The sequence below is a fragment of the Saccopteryx bilineata genome, chromosome 3 (assembly GCF_036850765.1).
Source record: "Saccopteryx bilineata isolate mSacBil1 chromosome 3, mSacBil1_pri_phased_curated, whole genome shotgun sequence".
NCBI lineage: Eukaryota > Metazoa > Chordata > Mammalia > Chiroptera > Emballonuridae > Saccopteryx > Saccopteryx bilineata.
This window is the reverse complement of record NC_089492.1, coordinates 166,150,742-166,177,720: the sequence shown is the minus strand read 5'-3', so window position 1 is coordinate 166,177,720 and position 26,979 is coordinate 166,150,742. Positions and strand designations below refer to the sequence as shown.

Sequence of the window (26,979 nt, the reverse complement as noted above, 5' to 3'; positions counted from 1 at the left end):
CACCTGCTTTGTAAGCATTTCCCAGGTCCAGCTGGGAACCCCGGTCTTGGCCTGGGCCCTTGATGACAGCTTTGTCTATACCACTTGCTCCTGGGTGGTCCTCAGGCCCAGTCTCCTACCAGCTAAGAGATTGGGGTCAGGCAGACCCGGGCCACATACATACTAGAAATACAATCTTAAACACGTTACTACTCCTCTATGAACCTGTGTTTTCCCATCTGTATAACTGGAATAATATAATGGGAGTAATAGTGTATCCATTGAAAATTTATTATGCATTAGAAAATTTAACTTAAAAACCAACAGCATAGTAAAAAGATGTCATTTCCATTCATAGCATAACAGTTTTCAAAAAATATTTTCTTTTAAATGTATTCAGTCAGTACATAAACCTTTATAAAAGTTGTATATATACAGTTATGATCCCCTGGGCAACTCCTTGCTGATCTGACTCTGCATTCTGAGAGATGAGGGCACTGACTACCAGAAATGTGACGCTGGACACAGCAGCCACGGCCCCTGCTGCCCACATCATCCAGGCTGAGATCCGAAACCATTCCAGGTTAATGGGAACTGGAAACTCTCACCAAGGAGAGCAGTATTATTCCCCAATGATCTCATCGAGATGGTAAGCAAGACCGATTGAGCCACAACAGATAGAATTCCTACCATAGCTATGAATGCTGCAATTTTTAAAAAAAGATTTATTTTTTTAGAGAGAGGAGAGAGAGAGACAGAGGGAGAGAGAGAGAAGGTGGGGAAGAGCAGGAAGCATCAACTCATAGTTGCTGCTTCCTGTTTGTGCCTTGACCAGGCAAGCCCAGGGTTTCAAACCAACATAGCAGTCCAGGTCAACATCTTACCCACTGCACCACCACAGGTCAGGCCAATGCTGCAATTTTAACAGATCCAAAAACTATGACCTGCCTGAGACAAAGAAAAAGACTTGACTATTGTCTAGCTGCAGGGAAGTAAGAAACATGGGGATGCAAATTAGTAAGACTGCACAATCTTTGTCAGCTTTCTTCAGTGACACAAAAGAGTCTGCTTGTTTCCAAGAAATATGAACTCCCCAGAAAGTGGTCTCATTTTCTCTGGGAAACATCTGGAACAGCCAGTAAAACAAAGCAGATGTCCAGAAGAGCCACCTCCATGGCCATGGCCACCAGCACAGTGAGGCTGTCTCTGTAGCCGGCTGAAAGGTGTGCTCCAATGGCTGTGCTGCTGAGCAGCTGGCAGCACAGGTGGCTGAGATGCATCCAGAGCAGTACTTAGCTCGTGTTCCTGAGTGACATCACCTACACGGGCAAATATCACAGAGAATGTGAGTGAGAGGACTCCAGACACAGTAATCACTGCAAAATACCACCGTGGGCTGATCCTCATCAGTGGAATTGGGAGGCAGGTAAAGACAGTGCAAGGAGAAGGGCGTCCTCCCCCCACATCAGACGGAGTGCCTAGGAGAAAAGAGAGCAGGCCCTTCGCACCTTCAATGGTCTTGCTTCTACCAGAATGCTTAAATTTTTTAAATTAAAAAAAATTTTAATTGATAATACTTCTTGCTTCTGGGAATGCAGAAAATAGTTAGGTTTGTTTTTTTGGGGGGAGGTGTATTTTTCTGAAGTGAGAAGTGGCAGGTGCAGGAGGGGGGCAGGAGGCAGAGAGACAGACTCCTGCATGTGCCCGACCAGGATCCACCCGGCATGCCCACCAGGGGGCAATGGTCCCCCTCTGGGGTGTTGCTCTGCTGCAATTGGAGCCATTCTAGCGCCTGAGTTGGAGGCCATGGAGCCATCCTCAGTGCCCAGGCCAACTTTGCTCCAATGGAGCCTTGGCTGCGGGAGGGGAAGAGCATGATAGAGAAAAAGGAAAGGGGGAAGGGTGGAGAAGCAGATGGGTGCTTCTCCTGTGTGCCCTGACTGGGAATCAAACCCAGAACTTCCACACACCGGGCTAATGCTCTACCGCTGAGCCAACCGGCCAGGGCTAGGAAATAATTAATCATTGCTTTTTGATGGCACAGCCTTTTGGAAAGCAATCTGGCAACATTTACTAAATTCAAAATAAAAAATACATGTATCTTTTGACCCAGCAGTTCCACTCCTAGGAATCTACACCATAGATATAAAAATAGCAGGAAAATACCAGAATGCACAAGGGTATGAAATGAATTCTTGCTTATGGTGGATAAACAAAGCCTAGAAACAAAAAAAATGTCCTTCCAAAGGGGAGTGGCTGAATATATTATGATATGTCAGGGAGTGAAAAGTCCATTGAAAAATAAATTGCAGCCTGACCTGTGGTGGCACAGTGGATAAAGCATCAACCTGGAACACTGAGGTTGCTGGTTCAAAACCCCGGGTTTGCCTGGTCAAGGCACACACAAGAAATCAATGAGCAACAAAAGCAAAAACAACTATCAGTTGACACTTCTCATCCCCCCTCTTATCTCTGTAAAATTGATAAATAAAATCTTAAAAATAAAAAAAATAAATTGGAGCTACAGCAATTTATTATTACTATGAGTAATTGGTGAAAAAATTGAGAAAAATTGGGTGAAAAATGATTCCATTATTTTGCCTGACCAGGCGATGGAGCAGTGGATAGAGCGTCAAACTGGGACACGGAGGACCCAGTTTCAAAACTCTGAGGTCGCCAGCTTGAGCGTGGGCTCATCTGTTTTGAGCAAAGCTCACCAGCTTGGACTCAAGGTCGCTGGCTTGAGCAAGGGGTCACTCAGTCTGCTGTAGCCTCCAGTCAAGGCACATATGAGAAATCAATCAATGAACAGCTAAGGTGTCACAACGAAGAATTGATGCTTCTCATCTCTCTCCCTTCCTGTCTGTCCCTGTCTCTATCTCTGTAACAAAAATAAATTTAAAAAATCCCATTTTTATTTTTTGAGAGAGTGAGAGAGACAAAGGGAGTGAGAGAGAAGCATCAACTCCTTGTTCCACCTGTGCAGTTGATTGCTTCTCAGATGTGCCCTGACTGGGGCTTTAAGCTCAGGGTCTAACCAGTATCCTCAGAATCAAGTTGGCAACCTCACGGTTGGTAACCCCATGATTGAGCCAGTGACCTCAGTGCTTCAGGGTGACTCTCTATCCATTGAGTTACTGACAGGCACAATTATCCCATTTTTAAAAAGAAGTAATACCACCCACCCCTCCCCACTCCACCTCCAATTGTGTGTGTGCACACCAACACACGAGTATGGAGGAAAATATAGCAGGATCCAGACCCAGTTGTCATCACATTTTTTGGGGGAGAGTTATGTGGTAGGGAGTAGAATAGGAGAAAGTAAGGGAGGATCCAATCAGAAGGGGGGAAACCACATTGAAATTAAAACAATATATATAACATAATCACATTTATGCGTTAATGTAAAAGTATGTGTCCGTAGATGTAAGCAGAAAATTCTAATTCTATCTATATCTTCTGTTGTTGTGAGTCGGGGGTGCAGAGAGAGAGATCAGCAGACGAAATCATCAAGGACTAGCAAAGGACCACTGCTCGCTCAGGCAAATGACCTCGAGTTCATGCTGTGTCCTATTTTTATTCACAAGACTTCAAAAAGCTTGTTTACTGAGAAATTGACATAACACCAAGCGTAACTTTTACTTAAAGATACATGGAGTACACCAGCATGATAGCTTAATAACATAATATCAAAAGGCATTAATTGCTATTGCTTCTATGGTTCCCACAACATTCCTCTCTTTATCTCAAGGGATAACCTTGGAAGGTACAGAAATCTTATGAGAATGTTTTACCGAGAAAAAGCCCAGCAACTGCCTTCAGTCACATAGACCTGTTTCAGTGACCCGCCTTCAAGTCACAAAACAATTTTCTTGGCAAAACATTCTTTTCTTCTTGGCTGTGTTCCCATCCAAGGCCATGCAATGGGTTATTCCACTACAATCTTCAACATTTTTGTTCACCTAAAACATACTCGTTAGTGTTCATTCCTTCACCAGTAGTTTGACTAAGAGCTGAGGTCCTCCCATTGGGAGGAAGACTGTTTTGGTGATGGAGGAAGAGGGTCAGGGGCATGAGTGACCGTGATGAAGACTTGACTTGGGGTGGTGAACACACACAGATGTATTATTGAACTGACAATTTGATTAACCAATGTCACCCCAATAAATTCTTCAAGACTATTTTGAGGAGTTTGGCCCACTCTGCCTTTTGTACACCCTTCACATATTGTCAACAATTTCTAATTTCAGGTTCTGGAGAGTGCAGTGAACTTCCATGTGCAAGTTTTTGTGTGGAAATATATTTTTGTATCTCTCAGATAGATACCAAGGCATGGAACTGCTGGTCACATGGTCTACTTCTTTAGTTCTTTGTGTAACTTCTGTTAGGCCTTGGGGCTCTCACCATCAGTGCTCACAGTACGCTCGTCCTGTCACACTAAGAGGTCCTTTGTCTCGTGCACCCGTGGAGCCTACACTACAAAGCACTGATAGATACACGGGAGACATTCCACTGTGTCCCACGCTGCTGACAAGCAGAGTAAGACAAGCCTGAGAACTGCCCACCAGACACTAGGGTGCGGGGACTGCAGGTTATCTTGACAAGCAGCAGGGGTGACAACCTGATTGAAGTGGGTTCAAGGGAGAATGGGAGGAGAACAGTCGGACAAAAGAAGAACCAGTCACTCTTCTGAGAAATTTTTCCGTAAAAGATGGCAGAGAAACAAGAGAAGTGCTGGATAGGGAAGTGGAATCGAGCATTTTGGGTTTCTGGAGGTATGAGCAGCAGGCTTGCAGGATGTGGAAACAAGGTAAGAGCTGATGGTGGGGGAGCGAGGCGTACGACAGGGAGCGGTACCCGTCAGGCGGTGAGGGGGTGGACCCTATGCATAAGTAGTTCCTTGGGTGGATGCTCTGTCCCCTAAACTTCATACGCTGGAACCCTAAGTTCCAAATGTGACTGCATTTAGAGAGCCCGAGAAGAGGTGGAAAGGCTAACTGAGGTCATGAGGGTGGGGACCTGTGGTAGACTGCAAGTGGCAAAAAGCCTTTGTAAATTCCAGGCTTAGCAAAAGGCTAAGTTCTCCCCCCTCCACCTCCATATTGGCTATGAAGCTGAGTATTTGCACCCACTTCACTTAAGCTTAAGTTGCTGGAAGCAATTTACATGCCCTTCCTCTCAACCTTTGTTCAGATGTTGGTTGGTTTCACTTATGCATGGTGAGGGGATTCCTGTTTATGCCTTGGGAGAGTTCCTGTTTTAGCCTCAGATGTGTAACTTTGTAACAAGGACTTCCTTGATTGGCATATGGCTATATAATAAAAGAAACTGGGGCTATGGGGCACTCGGATATTGCCATCAGCATTGAAGAGGCCTCCCGATCCCATCCTTTTTTCCTCAATGAGTCTGTTTTCTTAATTCTGCACCGTTTTCACTCAAAACCCAGAATTAGGAGCCGTGCTGGTCTGGGCAGCAGGCATCCTTATCAGGAGAGAAAGAGACACTAGACCTCTCTCCCTGGCAAGAAGAGGGCCCTCACCAGAAACAAACTGGCTAGGACCTTGATCTTAGACTTCCAGCCTCCAGAACTGTGCAAAAAAAAAAAAAAGGGAAAAAAATTAAGTCAGTCTGTTTTGTTATGGCAGCTCAAGCAGACTAAGACAAGTGGAGAGAGGGTTTTAGGAGAATTCATCCACACTAAGGATGTGTGTGGGGGAGAGTGCATGGGGCCAAGGCAGCTGGGTACAAAGAGGGCCCACGGTCTCTACTGAATGTTTTTATTTTTTTGCAGTGACATGGAAAGCAAGGTGAACAGTTGAGAGTGAGGACAGGGTTGCAGGTCTAAGAAGAGTGACGAGGGGACAGTGAACAGCTCAGGGTAGTGTTGTGCACATACCGTAGAAACACCACGAATACACGTGAGAACTGCATCATTGAAATGAAATCATCAGGTGCACTCTTCTCCAGGGGTGTTCACCAGCTTGAGAGGGAACTCAGCGAGGGAACTATAACCACGGTTGGAATTTGGCCGAATGAGAATGCCAAGTGGCGGGTAAAAGAGCGAAGACAAAGGAGCAATGACGACGATGAACAATGGGGAAGAAGTAGGAGAATGCAGTGAGAGTGCTGGGCTCAGAGGCTGGCAGGTCCTGGGGCGCCGCACTGCTGGAGAGGGGGTCCCAGAGGAAGTGATGTGGAAGAGAGTAGCGGGGATGCTTGCAACTGGGACTGAGGGGGCTGTGGGCATTGGGAATGGAAAGGCAGGGCAGGACCAGGACAGTGGCCCTTGAGAAAGGGGAAGCGAGATCATCGGGGAGACCATGCCACAATATTGCAGTTGGTTTTGAAACACTCAGATTCTGAAAGGTGAGGTGTTAAGAGAGAGTGATTTTGACCAAGTGCTAAAATCAGCATGGGATGAGGAATAAGAGATAACTAGACAGGCGGTGTCAGGTGGCAGTGACTGCTGGCATGAGAATCAGAGCTGAGCGATAGGTCTGGAAACAGAGAGAAACTGGGGACAGGGAAGGGGGCTTCCCTCCCTCTAGGCTCAGCATCCAAGGTGCAGAGTAAACAGCTACCCTCGGTATCAGTGAGAAGAGAAATGTGTAGGTAACATTCATAGCAGAGGATGCTAGTTTTGTTCTTGACGGATAGAGTCAGAGCGAGCCCTACAAAAGCACATGGGGACAAATGTCTGGATGATGAAGGATCTTCTGGGAGTTCCGGGCTCCCTTACAGGCCTGGAATGAAGACTTTGACAAGACTAGCGGGAGACCTGCTTTGGTAGGTAGCCCCGCCACCTGGAGGCAGGGGCTATGGAAAAGTGGGTCTTCCTAGGACTCACTCTGGCTGGTGGCTATGGGAACCCAGATGGGGCCCCTCTGCACACACCTGCCCTGAAATGGAAAAGCATTCTTTCCTCTTCCAGGCTGAATACTCACGTGACAAGGGGGAGCGTGGGCTCTGGAGGTAAGAAGACCTTCGTCTGTGGACTCTGGGCTCTTTGGTTTATGTGATGGCTGCCCGGGGGAGACAGCCAGGGCTATCCACTTTCTTCTTCTGTGTTTGCATGTGACCTTATGGTTTCTGAAAGTGTTCTGTCAGTGTGACAACTAGCACAAAACACTAAACGCATAAGAGAAGTTAATGACATGGGCCTGACCTGTGGTGGCGCAGTGGATAAGGCATCGACCTGGAAATGCTGAGGTCGCTGGTTCAAAACCCTGGGCTTGCCTGGTCAAGGCACATATGGGAGTTGATGCTTCCTGCTCCTCCCCCCCTTCTCTCTCTATCTCTCTCTCCTTTCTAAAATGAATAAATAAAATAAAAATAAAATTAAAAAAAAAAGAGGAAAAAAAAAAAAGAGAAGTTAATGACACGAATCTCCCTGCCTGGACAGGTTTACACTTGCATTTGGATGGTGGGGATTTGTTCTTTGCAAGAGAAACAGAGCCCACCCCCCCCACCCCGCCCTTGAGCAGAAGGGGTGTGCCTATCTCCTCCTTCACTCCACTACCCATTCTGCATTGAATTATTTTTCCTCTAAAACAAAAGAGAACTGGCATATAGATTTCAGTAAAAACTCTCCTGAGGCATGGGACAATTTTAGTTTTGTAAGGTAACAGGAAAAAACAGCCAAAATACCCTGTACATACAAATATATACACAAACATTTGTTTATAAAAGCCAGCTTTTTGGAATATACACTGCTCATAAAAATTAGAGGATATTTCAAAATGAATATGAAGTGATAAAATATTCCCTAATTTTTGTGAGCAGTATATATTGTATTACAGGCAATAAGATGGCCAAGAAATCATGTAAAATATTAGTGACAGGTAAAAACTAATGCTTGCTTGTCACTGATATCTCTTCATTAAAGACAAATTCCATGTGATCTCACTTATATATGCACTCCAACGGACAAAGTGAACTGATGTACAAGCTAGAAACAGAGGCACTGACACAGAGAAGCAGCCTGACAGCTGTCAGAGGGGAGGGGCTTAGGGGAGTAGATGAGCCCAAAACCATATATACATAACCCGTATACACAGACAGGAGTCTGATGACAGCCAGGGTAAGGGAAATGGGGGAGGTGGAGGTGAGCAAGGGGAGAGATGGGAATGGAAAGAGGTTTTGCTTGAAACGATGAATGCATCACACTGTAGACAGCTGATGTTTTCTTTTCTTTTCTTTTTTTGTATTTTTCTGAAGCTGGAAACGGGGAGGCAGTCAGACAGACTCCTGCATGCGCCCGACCGGGATCCACCCGGATCCACCCGGCACGCCCACCAGGGGGCGATGCTCTGCCCATCCAGGGCCTCACTCTGTTGCGACCAGAGCCATTCTAGCACCTGAGGCAGAGGCCATGGAGCCATCCCCAGCGCCCAGGCCATCTTTTGATCCAATGGAGCCTCGGCTGCAGGAGGGGAGGGAAGAAAGAGACAGAGAGGAAGGAGAGGAGGAGGGGTGGAGAAGCAGACGGGCGCCTCTCCTGTGTGCCCTGGCAGGGAATCGAACCCAGGACTTTCGCACGCCAGGCTGATGCTCTACCACTGAGCCAACCGGCCAGGGCCTGATGTTTTCTTGATGTGCATACTTCATGGTTTTTCAATCCTATATCACTCCTATAAAGTCCATTTAAAAATATTCTTCAAAAAATTGAAAAATAAAAAATAAATTAAAAAAACCTTTTTGAGGAAGTTTATTTAGCTTCAGGTCAGACTTCTATTAGCAATCAACTGCCCCTGTAAGAAAAAAATGTCTTACATTAGCTGGTAAAATGCAGTCCATCTGTATTGCATACCAAGAGTTGTAATTACCCTCCTATTAGAATGTGAGTTGCCCTTTTGTAATAGATCCATCAACAGCAAGGGCACTAGGAAACAGAGATGGAGGGAGACTGGTCTTGAGGTAGTATGGTGGCTGGAGTTCTACCAGAAGAGCCATCTTTAGTGCACAGCACTAATTAACAATCATCCTGTTTCCTCAAACCGACTCAGTCATGGAGTGTAACTGAAATTTCTGACTAACAGAGTTGAGATGTTGACCCATATATAAACTGTCACCCCTTCCAACATGTTTTGCCTCTTTTGCCCTGTGACTCTCCTGGGGATGGCTTCCTTCCCACCTCCACTTCCCTTTAGTCATCCTGTGGCAATGACACACCCATCTTGGGTCAGCTCTGGGGAAGTTGGCTAAAACAGCTCTGCAGCCGTCCTGAACAAGCCCCTACACAGATTCCAGTTATTGGCTTAGTGTCCCCTCCATCGTCTGGATTTCCATAGACCACAGCAGATCAGACCAGAGCAGACCAACCCAGACCAGACTGGACTTCCTAAAATATCTGTACTCCATAACAAGCCTTCATAAAAGAAAGACTGCTGTGCTCACAGGGATCAGATAAAGGAAAATGAGCTGGAGCTTTCCTCCTCAAGAACCTCACAGAACAATAAGCCGCCCTTCTCAAACCAGTTCTGGCCAGCATAGGGCTCCTGAGAGCAGCACCGCTGCGGGCTTTGCACCCGCTCTGCTCCACCTCCCCACCCCCACCCTGTCCCCCAGGGTTTCCCATCACCCCACAGCCAAAGGATCAGGCTGGTACCTCCAGCTCGCCTGCAGGCTGGAACTCCACCTGCTAATCCGTCCTTCCAGAGAAATGGTAGACTCTACTGCTTTTTAAATTTGGTTGACTTTGTGATGTTTTCCAGACATTTACCAGAAATGAAGACTACCAGAAACTGCCTAGCAGGGACTGTCCAGGTGAGACATTCACTATAATGTCCATTTTCCCTCAGATATCTGATCTCTACTTGGCTGTCCTCAGGTATTTCTTTTTTTTTTTTCTTTTACAGAGACAGAGAGAGGAATAGACAGGAATGGAGAGAGATGAGAAGCATCAATCATCAGTTTTTCGTTGTGACACCTTAGTTGTTCATTGATTGCTTTCTCATATGTGCCTTGACCGCGGGCCTTCAGCAGACCAAGTAACCCCTTGCTCGAGCCAGCGACCTTGGGTCCAAGCTGGTGAGCTTTTTGCTCAAACCAGTTGAGCCCGTGCCCAGGCTGGCGACCTCGGGGTCTCGAACCTGGTCTTCCGCATCCCAGTCCAACGCTCTATCCACTGCGCCACCGCCTGGTCAGGCTGTCCTCAGGTATTTCTAATTGGGTTTAGATCTTCCTGACACTGTCCCCAAGGAGATGTGAAAAAGTTTGCATTAATTCCTGATTATACTTGCCCCTCCCCAACTCTTCCCCTAATTCCTGCCCCTGCATCATACATATAACTCTAATAAACTGAGTTTAGGGAACTCCCCCTGAGGTCATGGTGGGCTCTAAATTTAAAAATTATTATCAAATAGGCAAGAAGCAGATAAAATGCAAAATTTGAATAGTAGCCTGACCAGTGGTGGTGCAGTGGATAGTGTGGACCTGGGACGCTGAAGTCCTCGGTTTGAAACCCTGAGGTCCACAGCTTGAGTGCAGGCTCCCCTGCTTGAGTGCGGGATCACCAGCTCGAGCCCAAAGGTTGCTAGCTTGAAGCCCAAGGTCACTGGATTGAGCAAGGGGTCACTGGATTGAGCACAGGGTCACTGGCTCTGCTTGAGCCCCTCCCCCTTCAACCCTGGTCAAGGCATGTATGAGAAGCAGTCAATGAAAAACTAAAGTGAAGCAACTACCAGTTGATGCTTCTTATCTCTCTCCTCCCTTCCTCTCCCATCCTCTCTCTCAAAAAAGAAAAAAAAAATTGAATAGTAAATGAAACAAAAATAGACTAAAAAAAGTAAGGCCCTCTCCTACACCCAGCCTCAGCTACTCAGGTCTCTCCCCAGGATGTCAGTCACCCTAGGGTGTCAGTTTTACCTTCATGGACTCACAATCCCAAAGCAGTGTTTCTCATGTAAAACTTTTCTGCTCAAGAAGTTACAGTGGCTCCCTGTTCCCATAACAGTCCATTTCAGTGCCCCTGATTTCCAAGGATTTCCCTGCACACATTCTGACCCTGCTGCTTCTCCAACTCGGTGCTGGGCACTCACTGTCTCCATCAATCACCAGTTCGGTTCTCCTCCCCCACCTGCCACGCCCTGCCCCGCCCCGCCCTGTCCACTGCTCCTCCGGCTGGCCCACCCATCTACCCCCTTCTTGCTTTGAAGAGCTAGCTCACATCCTACTCCCAGCAGTCTTCAAGATCATTCTGGCGCCCTCACCTCTCCTTGCTGGTCACCCAGCCCATCCAAGTCACACACCCTAGCCCCTCACTATCTACTTCTGGCCTAAGCTCTTGTTCCTTGGGCACTCCTCCGTTCTCCTTAGCGTGACCAGAAGCTTCCTGAGGCTATGAGTCCTCATATGTGCTTTCTCAGAGTCCCACAAAGTCTAGTCTCCCTGGGTGCACTGACCGCAAGCCATTAGCTAATGCAGTGCCTGCCATTGGGCAATCTCCATAAATGTTTGTGGAATAAAGAAAGGAAGTTCTGGAATACTCCATTGCCTTTCCCAGTGGCCCTGGATGTCAGCCGCCCCATGAATGAACGATCTTCACTGCCATTGCTCATGTTGGCCACACTCAGCAGAGGCCCATCTGAGCTCCCACCCTTACCGGGCACTCACCTGAGATGCCCCGCCTCAGAATATAATCCCCTTTCTCCACCTGTCCCCACCTCCCTGCTGGCACACCTGCTCTTCCTGCAACGTACTCTGGGTACCAGACACCTCCAGCCCTCCCCATGTGCCCTCCTGGCCCATTGGCCCCTCTTGGCCTCACGACCCCGTCCAGCCTGTGCCCCATGGCTAGCTGAGCTGTCTGCTGGAATCTCTGCCCCCCGCCTCTGCCACAGCTGACTTCCTGGGCACCTGGTCACCATTCCACCCCACCGCTGGACAGAAGGGAAATCCTAGTCCACCCACTGGTACCACCTCACACAGATCCTCCCTGCTGCAGTGACCTTTCTTCATACCCACTCCAACCACTTACACCAGGGGTAGTCAACCTTTTTATACCTACCGCCCACTTTTGTATCTCTGTTAGTAGTAAAAATTTTAACCGCCCACCGGTTCCACAATATGCTGATTTATAAAGTAGGGAAGTAACTTTACTTTATAAAATTTATAAGGCAGAGTTACAGCAAGTTAAAGTATATACTAATAATTGCTTACCAAGTACTTTATGTCGGATTTTTGCTGTTTGGCAGAATAAATCTTTAGAAAACTTACTATAGTTAAATCTATCTTTTTATTTATACTTGGTTTGCTCCGCTACCGCCCACCATGAAAGCTGGAACGCCCACTAGTGGGCGGTAGGGACCAGGTTGACTACCACTGACCTACACAAAGGCTTTCCTGACAGCCAGCAGCTCACCCAACAGTCAAAGGGCTTGACCAGCTGCCTGCCATCTCTGCCTCTCTGCTGCTCCACACGGGCCCTCACTGGGGAGCTAACAGGAACCGCCTGGCTCTCCTGGACGGCTCCCCTCTGGCTCCTCCACCTCTCCCCACCACCCAGGATGTCCCACTGCTTCTTCCTGGTGGTCTCAGGTGCTCAGTGCATCATTTACTGTCCCCAACTTGCAACCCCAGCCCCAGCCCCAGCCCCCGGCCCTGCTCCTGCCCCAGCCCCTGTCACTGTCCCCTGCCCCAGCCCCTGCCCCTGCCCCAGCCCCTGGCCCAGGCCCTGCCCCTGTTCCAGCCCCAGCCCCAGCCCCTGCCCCTGCCCCTGTCCCTGTCCCAGCCCCTGGCCCTAGAGCCACTTTTCTAATTATGTGCCAAACATCACTACTCAAGTAATGTGCCCGCCCTCCAACTCAACCTCAAAGCACAAACTCATCATTTTTCCTCCCAAAGAAGAGCCCTATCTGACTCCTCTGCTATGGTGTCCAGAAGATAGTGGTAGTGCCACTATCTTCTGGACACCAACAGTCAGAATTCCTGTCACTTTTGGCTTCTTTCTTAAAAAACACTAATAATCATAATGACTAACATTTATTGAGCAAAATTATGAGCCAGTCGCTTTCTAAGCATTTTGTTAACTTGACTCTACATGTTATTTCTATGCAAGCATTACATACACTGTCATTGTGATTTCTGCACAGCCACTATGCCCATTTTGCACAGAAGACAACTGAGGCACACAGTGTAAGTGACTAGTCCAAGGTCTGGGAGAGAACCCGCAAACCTCGCCTTCCATACTCGTTTCTGCCATGGCCCAATTAAGGCCCTCTCTGCTTGGCCACATTATCCCACTTATCCACTCACCAGCGTCTCTGTTTCCAGACACCTGTCTGTTAATTCACCCTATGTTTTGCTAGCAGAACAATCTTTCTACAGTGAAGCTCTGCTCAAACACCCTCAGTGGTACCTATGAAGAAAATACCCAGACCTCCTGGTAACTCTCAGGGTCTTGGTCTGGCCCAACCTGCCAGTCCAGCCCCATCTTTCTGCAGCCCCCTGACATTTGCCACCCCAAAGAGAATGACTTGCCTCTTCCTATCCTGTCCTCTACAGCCGTGGGCCCTGCTTCCTCCCACCAGTGGGACTTGTCATGAAGAGCCTCTGGAGCCTCCGCATGGAAATTCACTAATGACACTGCCTTGCTATTCATGCCTATGTCCTATCTTTTGCTCGTGACACAGGCCCAGCTCTGACACTGGCTCCTGAAGTGAACCCAATGCCAGGCCCAGCTTTCCTGGACAGGAGAAGGAGGGCCACCCTCTGAGTCGGAAGACCGAGACCCACCTCTCAGCTCCCCACTTGTCAACAACGGGACTGGACTCCATGGACTCTCCTACTCAGTCTCTCTAGCAAGTGGTGCTGATACCCCTGAGCGAGGCTCACTGACAGGGCTCGATGAGATGAGGTAGGGAGAGTGGCTAGCACAGGGCTAGGCGCTTAATGAGATGTGCTAAGTTTATCTGCTGATGTCACTGATCACTGGTCACAGCACTGGCAGATACAGAGAATCTGGCTTCCCAGGTGATAGGTGCTCGACATGAGGGCTATTCTGGTTCTAGTAACAAGGCAGTTACCCACCGCACAGCCTACAAGGTATTCACTTGGCTCCTCCTCTGTTTGAGTTTTCTCACACCTACAAATGAAGAAATGTTTCATTTTAATTAAAGAACTGAAAATAAACGCTGAGATCTGGAGTTGCTCATGGCCCTTTAGACCCCTGAATGTGGAAACTCTAAACCAGTGGTCCCCAACCCGTAGGCCATGAACCGCTACCGGTCTGTGGGCCATTTGGTACCGGTAGGTCCACAGAGAAAGAATAAATAACTTACATTATTTCCATTTTATTTATATTTAAGTCTGAACGATGTTTTATTTTTTAAAAAATGACTAGATTCCCTCTGTTACATCCGTCTAAGACTCAGTCTTGACGCTTGTCTCGGTCATGTGATATATTTATCCATCCCACCCTAAAGGCTGGTCCATGAAAATATTTTCTGACATTAAACCAGTCCGTGGCCCAAAAAAGGTTGGGGACCACTGCTCTAAACCAGAGCCCAGTTCACGCTAACACCCCTCATTCTCCTAAATGCTTTCACAAACTGGCTATAGACTTGGCCCAAAATGTTGTTCAAAAATTAGTCATCTCTTGCTGTATTGGCTAAGAGTTTGCTTAAAGGCTTTTAATCACTGTAAAAAAAAAGAATAGAAGACTGGATAAAGAAGATGGGGCACATATACACCATGGTATACTATTTAACTAGAAGAAATGATTACATCGGATCACTTACAGCAGAATGGTAGAATCTTGATAACATTATGTGGAGTGAAATAAGTGAATCAGAAAAAAACAAGAACTGCAGGATTCCACACATTGGTGGGACATAAAAGCGAGACTAAGAGACATGGACAGGAGTGTGGTGGTTACGGGGGGACGGGGGAGGGAGGGAGGGAGAGGAGGAGGGGGAGGGGTACAAAGAAAACTGGATAGAGGGTGACGGAGGATGATCTCTCTTTGGGTGATGGGTATTCAACAGAACTAAATGACAAGATAACCTGGAAATGTTTTCTTTGAATATATGTACCCTGATTTATTGATGTCACCCCATTAAAATAAAAATTTATTTATAAAAAAAAATTAGTCATCAGATGACAGAAAAACAAAAACTGTTGACAAAATGATAACTTCTACAGCAGCTTGGGCATAAGGCAAAACTAGAATGGTCTAGTAATGCTGGCCAATAAAGTATAATGTGAGTCACACAAGCATTTAAAAAAATTTACTAGGTACATAGCAGAGTAAAAGAAAAACTGGTGAAATAAATTTTCATGATATATTTTATTTATTAACCTACCTAACATATACTTTTATTTCAACATGTAAACAGCATAATTATTAATGACATATTTCACAATCCCTTTTTAAAAAATACTAAGCCGTATTAATCCAATGTGTATTGTATATATTCACAGCACATCTTAACTTGGATGTGTACATTTCAAGGGCTCAACAGCAGCATGGGACGCGTGGCTACTGTTTCAGACAGCACAGGCTTGGACAAGGTGGGACCACTCCCACACATGTCCTGTGGATGTATCAGTTTCCTCCCACAAAGCATCAGCCTTAGCCTTGAGCCATCCTATGGTCAAGCAGCCTCTCCTACAAGCTCAACTGAACATGTAAATGTGTGTATCAGTAACAACTAGCAGTGGAGTTCTTTGCATTCGACTCTCCCCCCTTCCGAAAGCTCTGTGCCAAACACCTCACCATTTTCCAATTGATGGCTTTAGAGTTAAGATGCTTGATGAAGTAATTTTTTTTTTCTGAAGTGAGAAGCAAGGAGGCAGAGAGACAGACTCCCGCAGGCGCCTGACTGGGATCCACCTGGCATGTCCACTAGGGGGTGATGCTCTGCTTATCTGGGCTGTTGCTCTGTTGCAACAGGAGTCATTTTAGCACCTGAGGCGGAGGCCATGGAGCCATCCTCAGTGCCCGGGCCAACTTTGCTCCAATGAAGCCTTGGCTGCCGGAGGGGAAGAGAGAGAAATAGAGAGAAATGAGAGGGGGAGGGGTGGAGAAGCAGAGGGGCGCTTTTCCTGTGTGCCCTGGCTGGAAATCGAACCTGGGACTTCCACATGCAGGGCAGACGCTCTACTGCTGATCCAACTGGCCAGGGCCTGAAGTAATTATTTTATTAGAACTATTTTTTTCCAGGTTATATGGGGCTACCAGTGCTGACCACTAAAGTAATTTCCTCTCCACTGAATGAACTTTTTTTTTAAGTTAAATCAACCAGTTGCCACGGAGTTTGGGTATTCAGTGGCACCTTCCTTTGGTTCAGGTATTCTGGTGAAACAGCCATAACAGCACTGAGTGGAAAATGATTTTGGTTTCTGGGGACCAATCTGTTAAGGAGATGATTAATGCCATTATTTGGGAATTAAAAATAACTTTAAAAAAAGAACAGTTGTGATCTAAATTTTGTTCATTGGTAATGATGCCTCAAAACTTTCTTCAGCTAATTTTTATCACTTGTTTAGAAGCAAGTCAACTGACTGATAATCTATTACTTATGGGTCTTCACAGTATTTGCAATCTAAATATGGAAATCGTGTCCTCCGGAAATCATATCCTAGTGGCAAAATCTCAAAACAGTCTAGGTCAGGACTGACCAACAGAACTTCCCGCAATGATGGGATTGTTCTCTATCTAGGCCAGTAGTCAGCAAACCGTGGCTTGCGAACCACATGCAGCTCTTTGGCCTCTTGAGTGTGGCTCTTCCACAAAATACCATGTGTGGGTGCTACCTTGATGAGGAATGTACCTACCTATATAGTTTAAGTTTAAAAATTTTGGCTCTCAAAAGAAATTTCAATCGTTGTACTGTTGATATTTGGCTCTGCTGATGAATGAGTTTGCCGACCACTGACCTAGGCTCTCCAAAACGGCACTAATTCTATGTGGCTACTGAGAACCTGAAATGTGGCTAGTGCAACTGAAGAACTGAATTTTAAATTTTACTTATTTTTAATGAATTAAATTTTATATGTAAATCACTACCTGTGGCTAATACCTACTTACTGAACAGTGCGGTTCCAGGGAAATGGAAATGCAGTTTGCAAACTTGGTTTAAGACGTAAGTGTGGCGCTGGCCTGTTTGCTCAGTGGCAGAGTGTTGGCTCCGTGTGTACGTGGATGTCCTGGTTCGATTCCCAGTTAGGGCACACAGGAGAAGTGACTATCTGCTTCTCCACCCCTCCCCCTCTCACTTCTCTCTCTCTCTCCCTCTCTTCTCCACCCCTCCTGCAGCCATGGCTCAACTGGAGTAAGTTGGCCCTGGGCACTGAGGATGGCTCCATGGCTTCTCCCTCAGGTACTAAGAGAGCTCAGTTTCTGAGTAACACCCCAGATGGGCAGAGCACCACCTCCTAGTGGCCTTGCCAGGTGGATCCCGGTTGGGCACATGCGGGAGTGTCTCTCTGCCTACCCTCCTCTCACTGAATAAAAAAAAAAAAAAAAGACATAAAATGACATGGACTCTAACTGCCATTGCCCTGCAGAAATCTTACTCTTTAGCATTCCCTGGGGGAGTGACAAATTAGTCTTGCAAATATCCTTTCTGTGAAGGCTAATATGGAAACTAATAGGGCTTCAAGAACATCTGTTCACATCTGGTCAATATCCTTTGGGACTTCGCTTGTCAGGTCGCCAGTTCTCCAGGGCATATGGTTTGCTTTCTAGGTTGCCCCAAGCTCTCTGGGGGACTAGGGAAGACCCAGGAAGGCAACACAGGCAATATCAGCTAATTGCTACCTGCTCTAAGTCACTCAATTCAACAAAAGCTTTTTTCTACCTAAGACGTCCTCCTAGGCTATAAGACATGAACATTATAGCCGTAGCAGCCAAGAGTAAGAGGTCTTTTGCAAAATCTGGCTTGGAGACCAGACGTATAACTATCTGTTGAAGTGCACCACAGACAGAAGGAAGCTGTAGATTAGCTCCCAGGAATATCAGGCTGTGCCCCTGCTTATAAAGCTGGCCATGGCCCGAGGACTCATCCCACCTTAAAATAATACTGAATCTTTGGAGGAACCTGCCACACTCAGCAACCCAGACAACTAAAACTCAAAAGTTTCTGTTTCTTTCAAAATGCCTAAAATTTCAAATATTGTTGTCACCTTCAAAGTATTCACTTTCTAACCTTTAAAAACTCAATACAGCCTGACCAGGCGGTGGTGCAGTGGATAGAGCATCAGACTGGGATGTGGAGGGCCCAGGTTTGAGACCCCAAGGTCACCAGCTTGAGCGCGGGCTCATCTGGTTTGAGCAAAACTCACCAGCTTGGACGCAAGGTTGCTGGCTTGAGCAAAGGGGTTATTTGGTCTGCTGTAGCCCCCCGGTCAAGGCACATATGAGAAAGCAATCAATGAACAACTAAGGTGTCGCAACGAAAAACTGATGATTGATGCTTCTCCTATCTCTTCGTTCCTGTCTGTCTGTCCCTATCTATCCCTCTCTCTGTCTCTCTCTGTCTGTCTCTGTAAAAAACAAACAAAAAACAAACAAATTAAAAAAAACTCAATATAAGTTTGAAAACTTTTTATATTTTTTAAGAAAAGCATACATACCTAAATATAGCAGCACACAGAATATTAAAACTACTGGGATAGCAACAAGTCCATATCTATCCCTTGATTCATCTGTAAAAAAAATAATAATACAATTAGCCATTGACCAAAATAGAAATACCATCACTCCTCCTCATTTGCAGCTTTTCTGTTTGCAAGTTATCTACCTGTTAGACTTTAGACTTTATTTGTATTCCCCAGAGCGATGTTCGGAGCACTTGCACAGTCTTCATGGACATGTGCAGCAGAATGGTGAGAAATTTGAGTTGCCTGATGTACATGTCCCAGTGGAGTCTGAGCAAGGCAACACTCTGCCCCATGTCAGCTCTCACACTAAAAGGAAGTGTTCTATTCATGGTTTCTTTAGTGCCACGTTTCCCACATTTTTTGGTGTCTTTCTGTTGGTGATCTCACTGTTTAAAATGGCCCCCAAGCATAGTACTGGAATGCTGTCCAGTATCCCTAAGCACAAGAAGGCTGTGATGTGCCTTACAAAGAAAATATGTATGTTACATAAGCTTCACATAGGATATAAGTGATAGTGCTGTTGGCGGGTTAGTTCGATGTTAACGAATCAACAATATGGATTAAATACAATGTCTTTAAAATAAAACAAGGTTGGGCCCTGGCTGAGTGGCCCCATGGAGAAAGCACTGACCTCTGGTCAGGGCACATATGAGAAGCAATAAATGAGACTATAACTAAAGGGAACAACTAGGTGAAACGAGTTGACACTTCTCTCTCTCCCCCCCTTCTCTCAAATCAATAAAATAAAAATAAAAAGTCAATAAAACAAGGCTATGTATCAATATTTTGCCAAAAACATTGGACCAGAGGCCAGCAGGAACCTAACCAAGTATTTCTCCTGGGAGCAATGGTTCAGTATTAACTAATTCTGTGTACAAAGTGACTTTATAGAACATCACCATGAATAGAGAGAACTGACTGTATTTCCTTTGCGAAGGAAACTATCAACAAAACAAATGGAGGAAGATAATCGCCAACAATAAATTTGTATTATTCAACACACACACATAAACAAACAAAACAAACAAATTTTGAAAATCCAATTAAAAATCTATCAATTGCTTTGGGTAGTATAGAGATTTTAATGATGTTAATTCTTCCTACCTATGAACACAGTACATGCTTTCATTTATAATTTCTTTCTTCAGCTATGATTTTCTTGTAAAAGTACAGGTCTTTTACCTCCTTGGTTAAATTTATTTCTAGGTGTTTTTTTTTTTTTAATGCAATTGCAAATGGGATATTTTCTTAGTTTCTCGCTCTGATACTTCATTATTGGTGTATAAAAATGCAACCACGTCTGACTGGTGGTGGCACAGTGGATAAAAGTGTCAACTCAGAACACTGAGGTTCCAAGGTCGCCAGCTTGAGCACGGGCTCGTGGGCCTGAGCATGGGCTTGCCAGCCTGAGCAAGGGGTCACTGGCTCAGCTTGGGCCACCCCACTCCCATCAAGGCATGTATGAGAAGCAATCAGTGAACAACTAAAGTGAAGCAACTATGAGTTGATGCTTCTCACCCATCTCCCTCTCAAAAGTCAATTTAAAAAAATCAAAACTACCAAAATATTTTTTAATGCAACTAATTTCTGAATATCAATTTTGTACCCTACTATTTTACTGAATTCATTTATCAGTTTTAGCAGGGGTTTTGTTGTTGTTGTTAGTTTGTTTTATTTTGTTTTTTGTGGAATCTTTAGGCTTCTCTACATACAGTATCATGTCATCTGAAAATAATGACAGTTTTACACTTTGCTGAGTTTTTATCATAAATGGGTACTGGATTTTATCAAATGCTTTTCCTGCATCTGTAGATATATATCATCATATATATGATTTTTCTCCTTTTGTTTATGTGATGTATCACTTTAGCTTATTTGCAGATATTGTACTAACCTTGCATCCCAGGGATAAATCTCACTTGATCATGGTGTATGATCTTTTTAATGTATTGCTGGATTTGGTTTGCTAATATTCTGTTGAAAATTTTTGCACTTACGTTTATAAGGGATATTGGCCTATAATTTTCTCTTTGTAGTGTCTTTATCTGGTTTTTGAATCAGAATAATACTGGCCTCATAAAATGAGCTTGGAAGTCTTCCCTTCTTTTAAGTGTTGTGAATAGTTTGAGAAAGACAGATGTTAGTTCTTCTTTGAATGTTTGGTAAAATTTACCTGTGGAGCCATCTGGTCCAGGTTTTTTTTGCTGGGAGCTTTTTGATTGCTGCTTCAAGTTTATTAGTTAAACCAGTCTGTTCAGATTTTCTGATTCTTTTTGATTCAGTTTTGAAAGATTGTATGTTTCTAGAAATTTATGCATTTCTTCCAGATTGTCCAATTTGTTGGCATATAGTTGTTCATAATATTTTCTTATAATCCTTTGTATTTCTGTGGTATCAATTGTTACTGCTTTCATTTCTGATTTTATTTCGGTCCTCTCTTTTTCTTAATGAGCCTAGTTAAAGGTTTATCAATCTTCTTTCATAATATTTTCTTATAATCCTTTGTATTTCTGTGGTATCAATTGTTACTGCTTTCATTTCTGATTTTATTTCAGTCCTCTCTTTTTCTTAATGAGCCTAGTTAAAGGTTTATCAATCTTCTTTACCTTTTCAAAGAACCATCTCTTGCTTTCATTGAGATTTTTGTATTGTTCTTAAGATTCTATTTCATTTATCTCCTCTCTGATCTTAATCATTTCCTTCTTACTTACTTTGGGCTTTGTTCTTTTTCTAGTCAGTTTAGGTGTAAGATTAGATTGTTTATGTGAGATTTTTGTTTCCTGAGGTAGGCCTGTAATGCTATAAATTTCTCTCTAGAACTGCTTTTGCTGTGTCCCATGTATTTTGAATTGTTGTTCTCACTTCCATCTGTTTCAAAGTATCTTTTGATTTCTTTCTTGGTCTCATTGTTAACCCAATCATTGTATAGTAAGTGCTTTTCAGGAGTGAGTTAGTTTCCCCTCCCCTCCTCTCCTTTTCCTTCCTCCCCTCCCTTCCATCTTTCCTTCCTTTCTTTTCCACCTTTCTTTCCTTTCTCTCTCTCTTTCTCTCTGTCTTTTTTTTTTTGTCATTGATTTCTAGTTTCATAACACTGTGGTCAGAGAAGATGCTTGGTAAGATCTCAATCTTCTTTCATTTACTGTGACTTGTTTGTGTCCTAACATGTCATCTACCCTAGAAAATGTTTTATGTGTACTTGGAAAGAATGTATATTCTGCTGCTTTGGGATGAAATGCTCTGAAAATACCAATTAAATCCATCTTATCTAGTGTGTCATTAAAGGCTATTGTTTCCTTATTGATTTTTTGTCTAGAAGATCTATCCATTGATGTTAATGGAATGTTAAAATCCCATATAACTATGACTATGTTACTGTTGATCTTTCCTTTTATATTCATCAAGATTTGCTTTATATATTTAGGTGCTTCTAAGTTGGGTAAATAAAAGTTTACAAGGGTTATATCCTCTTGTTGAATTGTTCCCTTCATCATTATGTAATATTCTTGTCTCTTAATATGCCTTTGTCTTAAAGTCTATTTTGTCTGATATAAGTATTGCTACCTAGCTGTTTTTCATTTCTATTTGTATGAAATATCTTTTTCCATTCCTTTACTTTCATTCTGTGCATAGCTTTCATTCTGAGGTGGGTCTCTTGTAGACAGCATATATATGTCTTGTTTTCTTATCCATTCAGCTACACTATGTCTTTTGATTAGAACATTTAAGCCATTTATATTTAAAGTTATTGATAGATATGTATTTATTGTCATTTTATTCTTTATTGCCTCTTTTTTCCCCATTCTTCTTCTTAAAGAAGGCTCTGTAACATTTGTTATAATACTGGTTTGGTGGTAACGAACTCCTTTAGCTTTTTCTTCTCTGGGAAGCTCTTTACTCCTCCTTCAATTTTAAATGATAATCTTGCAAGTTAGAGTAGTCTTGTTTGTGGGTCCTCACTTTTCATCACTTTGACTATTTCATGCCAATCCCTTCTAGCCTGAAATGTTTCTATTGAGAAATGAGCTGACAGTATTATGGGAGCTCCTTTGTAGATAACTGTCTTTTCTCTTGCGGCCTTTAAGATTTTCTCTTTGTCTTTAACCTGTGCCATTTTAATTATGATGTGTCTTGGTGTGGGCCTCTTTGGGTCTCTGCATTTCCTGGACATGTGTCTTTCCTTCACCAGGTTAGAGAAGTCTTCAGCCATTATTTCTTCAAAGGGTTCTGGATCCCTTGCTTTCTCTCTCCTCCTTCTGGTATGGTGCCCCTATGATACAGATGTTGTTACATTACATGCGCTGTCCCAGAAGTCCCTTAGACTAGTGTTTTTCAACCATTGGTCCACTAGAAATTTCATGCCAGTCTACAAAGAATTAACTACCCTGATGTTGTATGAAGATAATAGACCCAATGAATTTAGGCAAATTTGCTTATGCTCAGGGTGATTTCTGCCTTAGCAGTCCCCAAAATAATTCTCCTATATTCATTGCTCCCCAAGTGTAAAAAGGTTGCAAACCACTGGAGACTATCCTCATTTTTTTTTTTTTTTTGAGAGAGAGAGAGAGAGAGAGTCAGAGAGAGGGCCAGAGAGGGACAGGGAGGGATAGAGATGAGAAGCATTAATTCTTCATTGTGGTATCTCAGTTGTTTATTGATTGCTTTCTCATATGTGCCTTGACTGGGGTCGGGCTACAGCAGAGTGAGTGATCCCTTGTGCAAGACAGTGACCCCGTGTTCAAACTGTTGAGCCCGTGTTCAAACCAGATGAGCCCGCTCTCAAGCTGGCCACCTAGGGGTTTCAAACCTGGGTCCTCTGCATGCATCCCAGTCCGATGCTCTATCTACTGTGCCACTGCCTGGCAGGCTAGACTATTCTCATTTTTAAAATTCTGTATTCTTTCGCTGCTCTGATTGGGTGTTTTCTGCTACCTTCTCTTCCAAATCACTGATTCAATCATCTGCTTTATCAAGCCTGCTGTTGATTCCTTCTAGTGTATTCTTCATTTTAGATATTATATTCATCAGTTTTTACTTCCTCTTTACGTGGTCTCTATGTCCTTTTTATGTTTACTATCTCTCACTGAGATATTGAGTTCTCACTGAATTCATCTGCTCTTCCCCTCAGTTCCTTGAACATCCTTATAACCATTGTTTTGAACTCTATATCTGGTAGCTTGTTGTCTACATTTCATTTAGTTATTTTTTGAGGAGTTTTCATGTTCTTTCATTTGGGGCATGTTTGTCTCCCCACTTTGGCTGCATTTGTTTCTGTGCATTAAGTAGATCTTCTAGACCTCCTAGTTTTGGTATGGTGCTTTATGCAGCAGGTGTCTTTTGGGGCTCAGTAGCACCGGCTAGGTGTTCCAGAAATGTTCCTTGTGTGGGATCTATGAGCCTTCCTATTGCTGTAGTGTCTCATTACTGTTCCAATTTATCCATGGTGAGGTTGCCCCTCTAACTGACTGTGAGGATCAACCCCAACTGCAATGTATGAGCTGCTGTGCAGGGGCTGACTCCATGAAGCAGAATTCAACTCAACAGTGTCTGGTCCCTGCCTAGATCTCCCTTTGCATGTGCCACTTGTGGAATTAACTGGATCCTACTCTGATGTTATCTAAAGCTCACCACTAAGTGTGTTGGTTCTGGAGCCACTTGGTGGGTCAATGTCAGGCACTGCCTGTGACTGGCCCTGGGCTACCTGTTTGGAGCTACAAAGAGATCCACCGTTTGTAGCTGCCTCTGCAGGGCCCAAGTTTGCAGGGAGGGGCCAAGCTGTACACCACACCCAATTTCCATCAACACTGACCTAAGGCTCTCCAAGACCCTGCTCCACCTGCTAGCTGCCTGTTAGGCTCAGTTGTTGAAAGAGCCTCTGGTGGTGTGTTGTGTGAGGCAGGTTGTCAGTGAGTCACCAGGTAGGGGTAAGTAGTGTTCACCAGACTGATACAGATTCAAACTCAGCACCAGTGCTGGATTTGAGGTCACTAAGCAACAGTCTCAGGGTACCTCAAGATTACCTGCCACCCACTAGGGTCTAAGGGAGTTTTCAGTGTGAGGTCAGCAGAGTTCACCAGGCCAAACAGACCAAAGCTGGGCTGTGTGAAAGGAGGGCTCTGCACAGGAATGGTGGGCCTGTCGGGCACGTGAGGGAAACATGGCCTTCGAGCTAAAGAACTCAGTTTCCAACTTCTTTTGAGTTTCCCTTCAAAATCCCTTCAATGAAGTCTACACTACAGGCTCAGGCAGCAGACTCCTCCACATGGTGTGAGCTTGGCAGCGTGGGGCAAAAGGGAGTTGGGAGCGTGGGGCTATGGGATTCCTCCAGGTTGATGCCATATGGAGGGGGGGTGCTTGACGCTGGAAAGATGGTGTCTGCAGGCAGGCGTGCAGGAGAGGGACTCAGCACAGAGACCCTGGTGGCTGTCACTTCAGCACTCTCCCAGGAACCGAACAACCCAGCCTGTCCTAGCATGTCTCCGGTCTGCACTGATTCTCCCTCCCCGTCGGAGTCCAGGATGAGTGATTATGAATGAGACTTTGTGCACTGACTCTTTAAGAGGGTCATACCAAAAAAATCTGTTTCTAGCAGATTTCCATCTCTTCCTGGCAGACAGGCTCCCCACTGATTCACAGGGCCAGATGTTATATGGGTGCCTCTACCAGGCTTTAGTGCCCCATGCTGGAGAGCCCTCAGCTTCTCAGCTGCTGCACAGGGTGCAGTGCCAGTTCTTCCCATGCTTCTGCCCTTCCTACCAGTCCCAGCACGGCTCCTTCTGTAACGCCTTGATTATAAGACTTCTTCTGTTAAGCTAGTCTTCAGGTGGTTATTCAGGCTGATTGTTCTATAATTTATATATAATACCAGTTGGCACCAGGGAGGAGGTGAGTGTAACTTCTATCGACTCTGCTGCCATCTTCTTCCCCCACACCCTTTCCTCTTGTTAGAAACACAAGTAGGTTGGAACAAATAGGCAGTCACCACTAGTTTGACTGGAGAGGCCCCTGGCCAGACGCTGCTAGTTGCCTCCCACAGCCATTCTTCTCTCTTTTCTAAAGAACTAACATTTTCAGCTGGGCGGAGTGACACTCAACTCCCAGCCTTTCTTCCAGCTAGGCTTGACCATGTGACTAAGTTTGGGCAACAAGATGCAGGAAAGGTTGGGTGGTACTTCCCATCTCTCTAAAAGAGATAAATAAATAAGGTGTGCCACTTCTCCTTCTAAACCCTGCTGAGAGAGCCAGGGAGGCGGCTGGAGCTGGGCTCTTGGGACTCTTAAAACTTCATAAAGCAAAAGTACGCCCAGAGCTGCCTACCTCCAGTTTTTTTTACCTTAAAAGAAGAATTTCCATTTTTAAGCCATGGATACATTTTTATTTTAAACAGATAAAGCTAATGCTAACTGATACTTTCCCTTTCAAAAGCCTCTCTCCCTGCCTGACCAAGCGGTGGTGCAGTGGATAGAGCATCGGACTGGGATGCAGAAGACCCAGGTTCGAGACCCCGAGGTTGCCAGCTTGAGTGCGGGCTCATCTGGTTTGAGCAAAAAGCCCACCAGCTTGAACCCAAGGTTGCTGGCTCCAGCAAGGGGTTACTCGGTCTGCTGAAGGCCCATGGTCAAGGCACATATGAGAAAGCAATCAATGAACAACTAAGGTGTTGCAATGTGCAATGAAAAACTAATGATTGATGTTTCTAATCTCTCTCCATTCCTGTCTGTCTGTCCCTGTCTATCCCTCTCTGACTCACTCTCTGTCTCTGTAAAAAATAAATAAATAAATTAAAAAAAAAAAAAAAGCCTCTCTCCCTGGGGAGATGCCAGGTGCTGTCACCACTTTGGGGTAGTAGAGATTCACTAGTGCAATTTCTTCATCCCCTTGGCCTGCCCATTGCACTGATTGTTGATCACTCCTAGTTCACTTGGCTTCTGACACCACATTCTTGGACTTTCATCCCTACCTCTCTCACAGTCCTTTTCAGCCTCCTTTGCTAGATCCTCTTTCTTCTAACAGCCGTAAATGCCAGAGCACTCTGCTCTCTGACACCTACTCTAAGTGGTCTCATCGAGCCCATGGCTTCAAATGCCCACTCTACCTTGTGCCCACATTTGTATCTCCAGCACTCCCTATCTATTCACTAGAGACCTAGACTCACATATCCAAGTGCCTTACTTGCCGTCTCCATTTGAAATCTAACAGATACCTCAACATCGTGTCCCTAATGGAACTTTTTATTTCCTCCACAAGCCTGCTGCTCCCCTTGCTCTCCAGTCTCAATAAATGGTAACACAATTCATTTGGTTGCTTGGGCCAACATCCTAGCAGGCATTTAATCACTGCCCTCCCTGCTCAACCCACAGGAAGTTCACTTGGCTCTGTTTTCAAAATGTACCCTATGTA

At 44.9% G+C, this 26,979-nt stretch overlaps 1 protein-coding gene and 1 pseudogene across 1 annotated transcript in view; both read right to left on the bottom strand.

Moving 5' to 3' along the window:
- Positions 1 to 260: 260 nt before the first annotated feature.
- Positions 261 to 1,530, bottom strand: LOC136330805 (hippocampus abundant transcript-like protein 1 pseudogene; annotated as a pseudogene).
- Positions 1,531 to 6,380: 4,850 nt separating this feature from the next.
- CD58 (CD58 molecule) overlaps positions 6,381 to 26,979 on the bottom strand; it is a 66,984-nt gene continuing 46,385 nt past the window's right edge. Inside the window, exons 4-6 of the mRNA XM_066268196.1 lie at positions 18,556 to 18,627; positions 14,008 to 14,062; positions 6,381 to 8,729 (exon numbers count right to left, since the gene is read on the bottom strand). Of these exons, the coding sequence (XP_066124293.1) occupies positions 14,016 to 14,062; positions 18,556 to 18,627 (119 nt within the window). The 3' untranslated portion in view covers positions 6,381 to 8,729; positions 14,008 to 14,015. The remainder of the gene's footprint in view (positions 8,730 to 14,007; positions 14,063 to 18,555; positions 18,628 to 26,979) is intronic.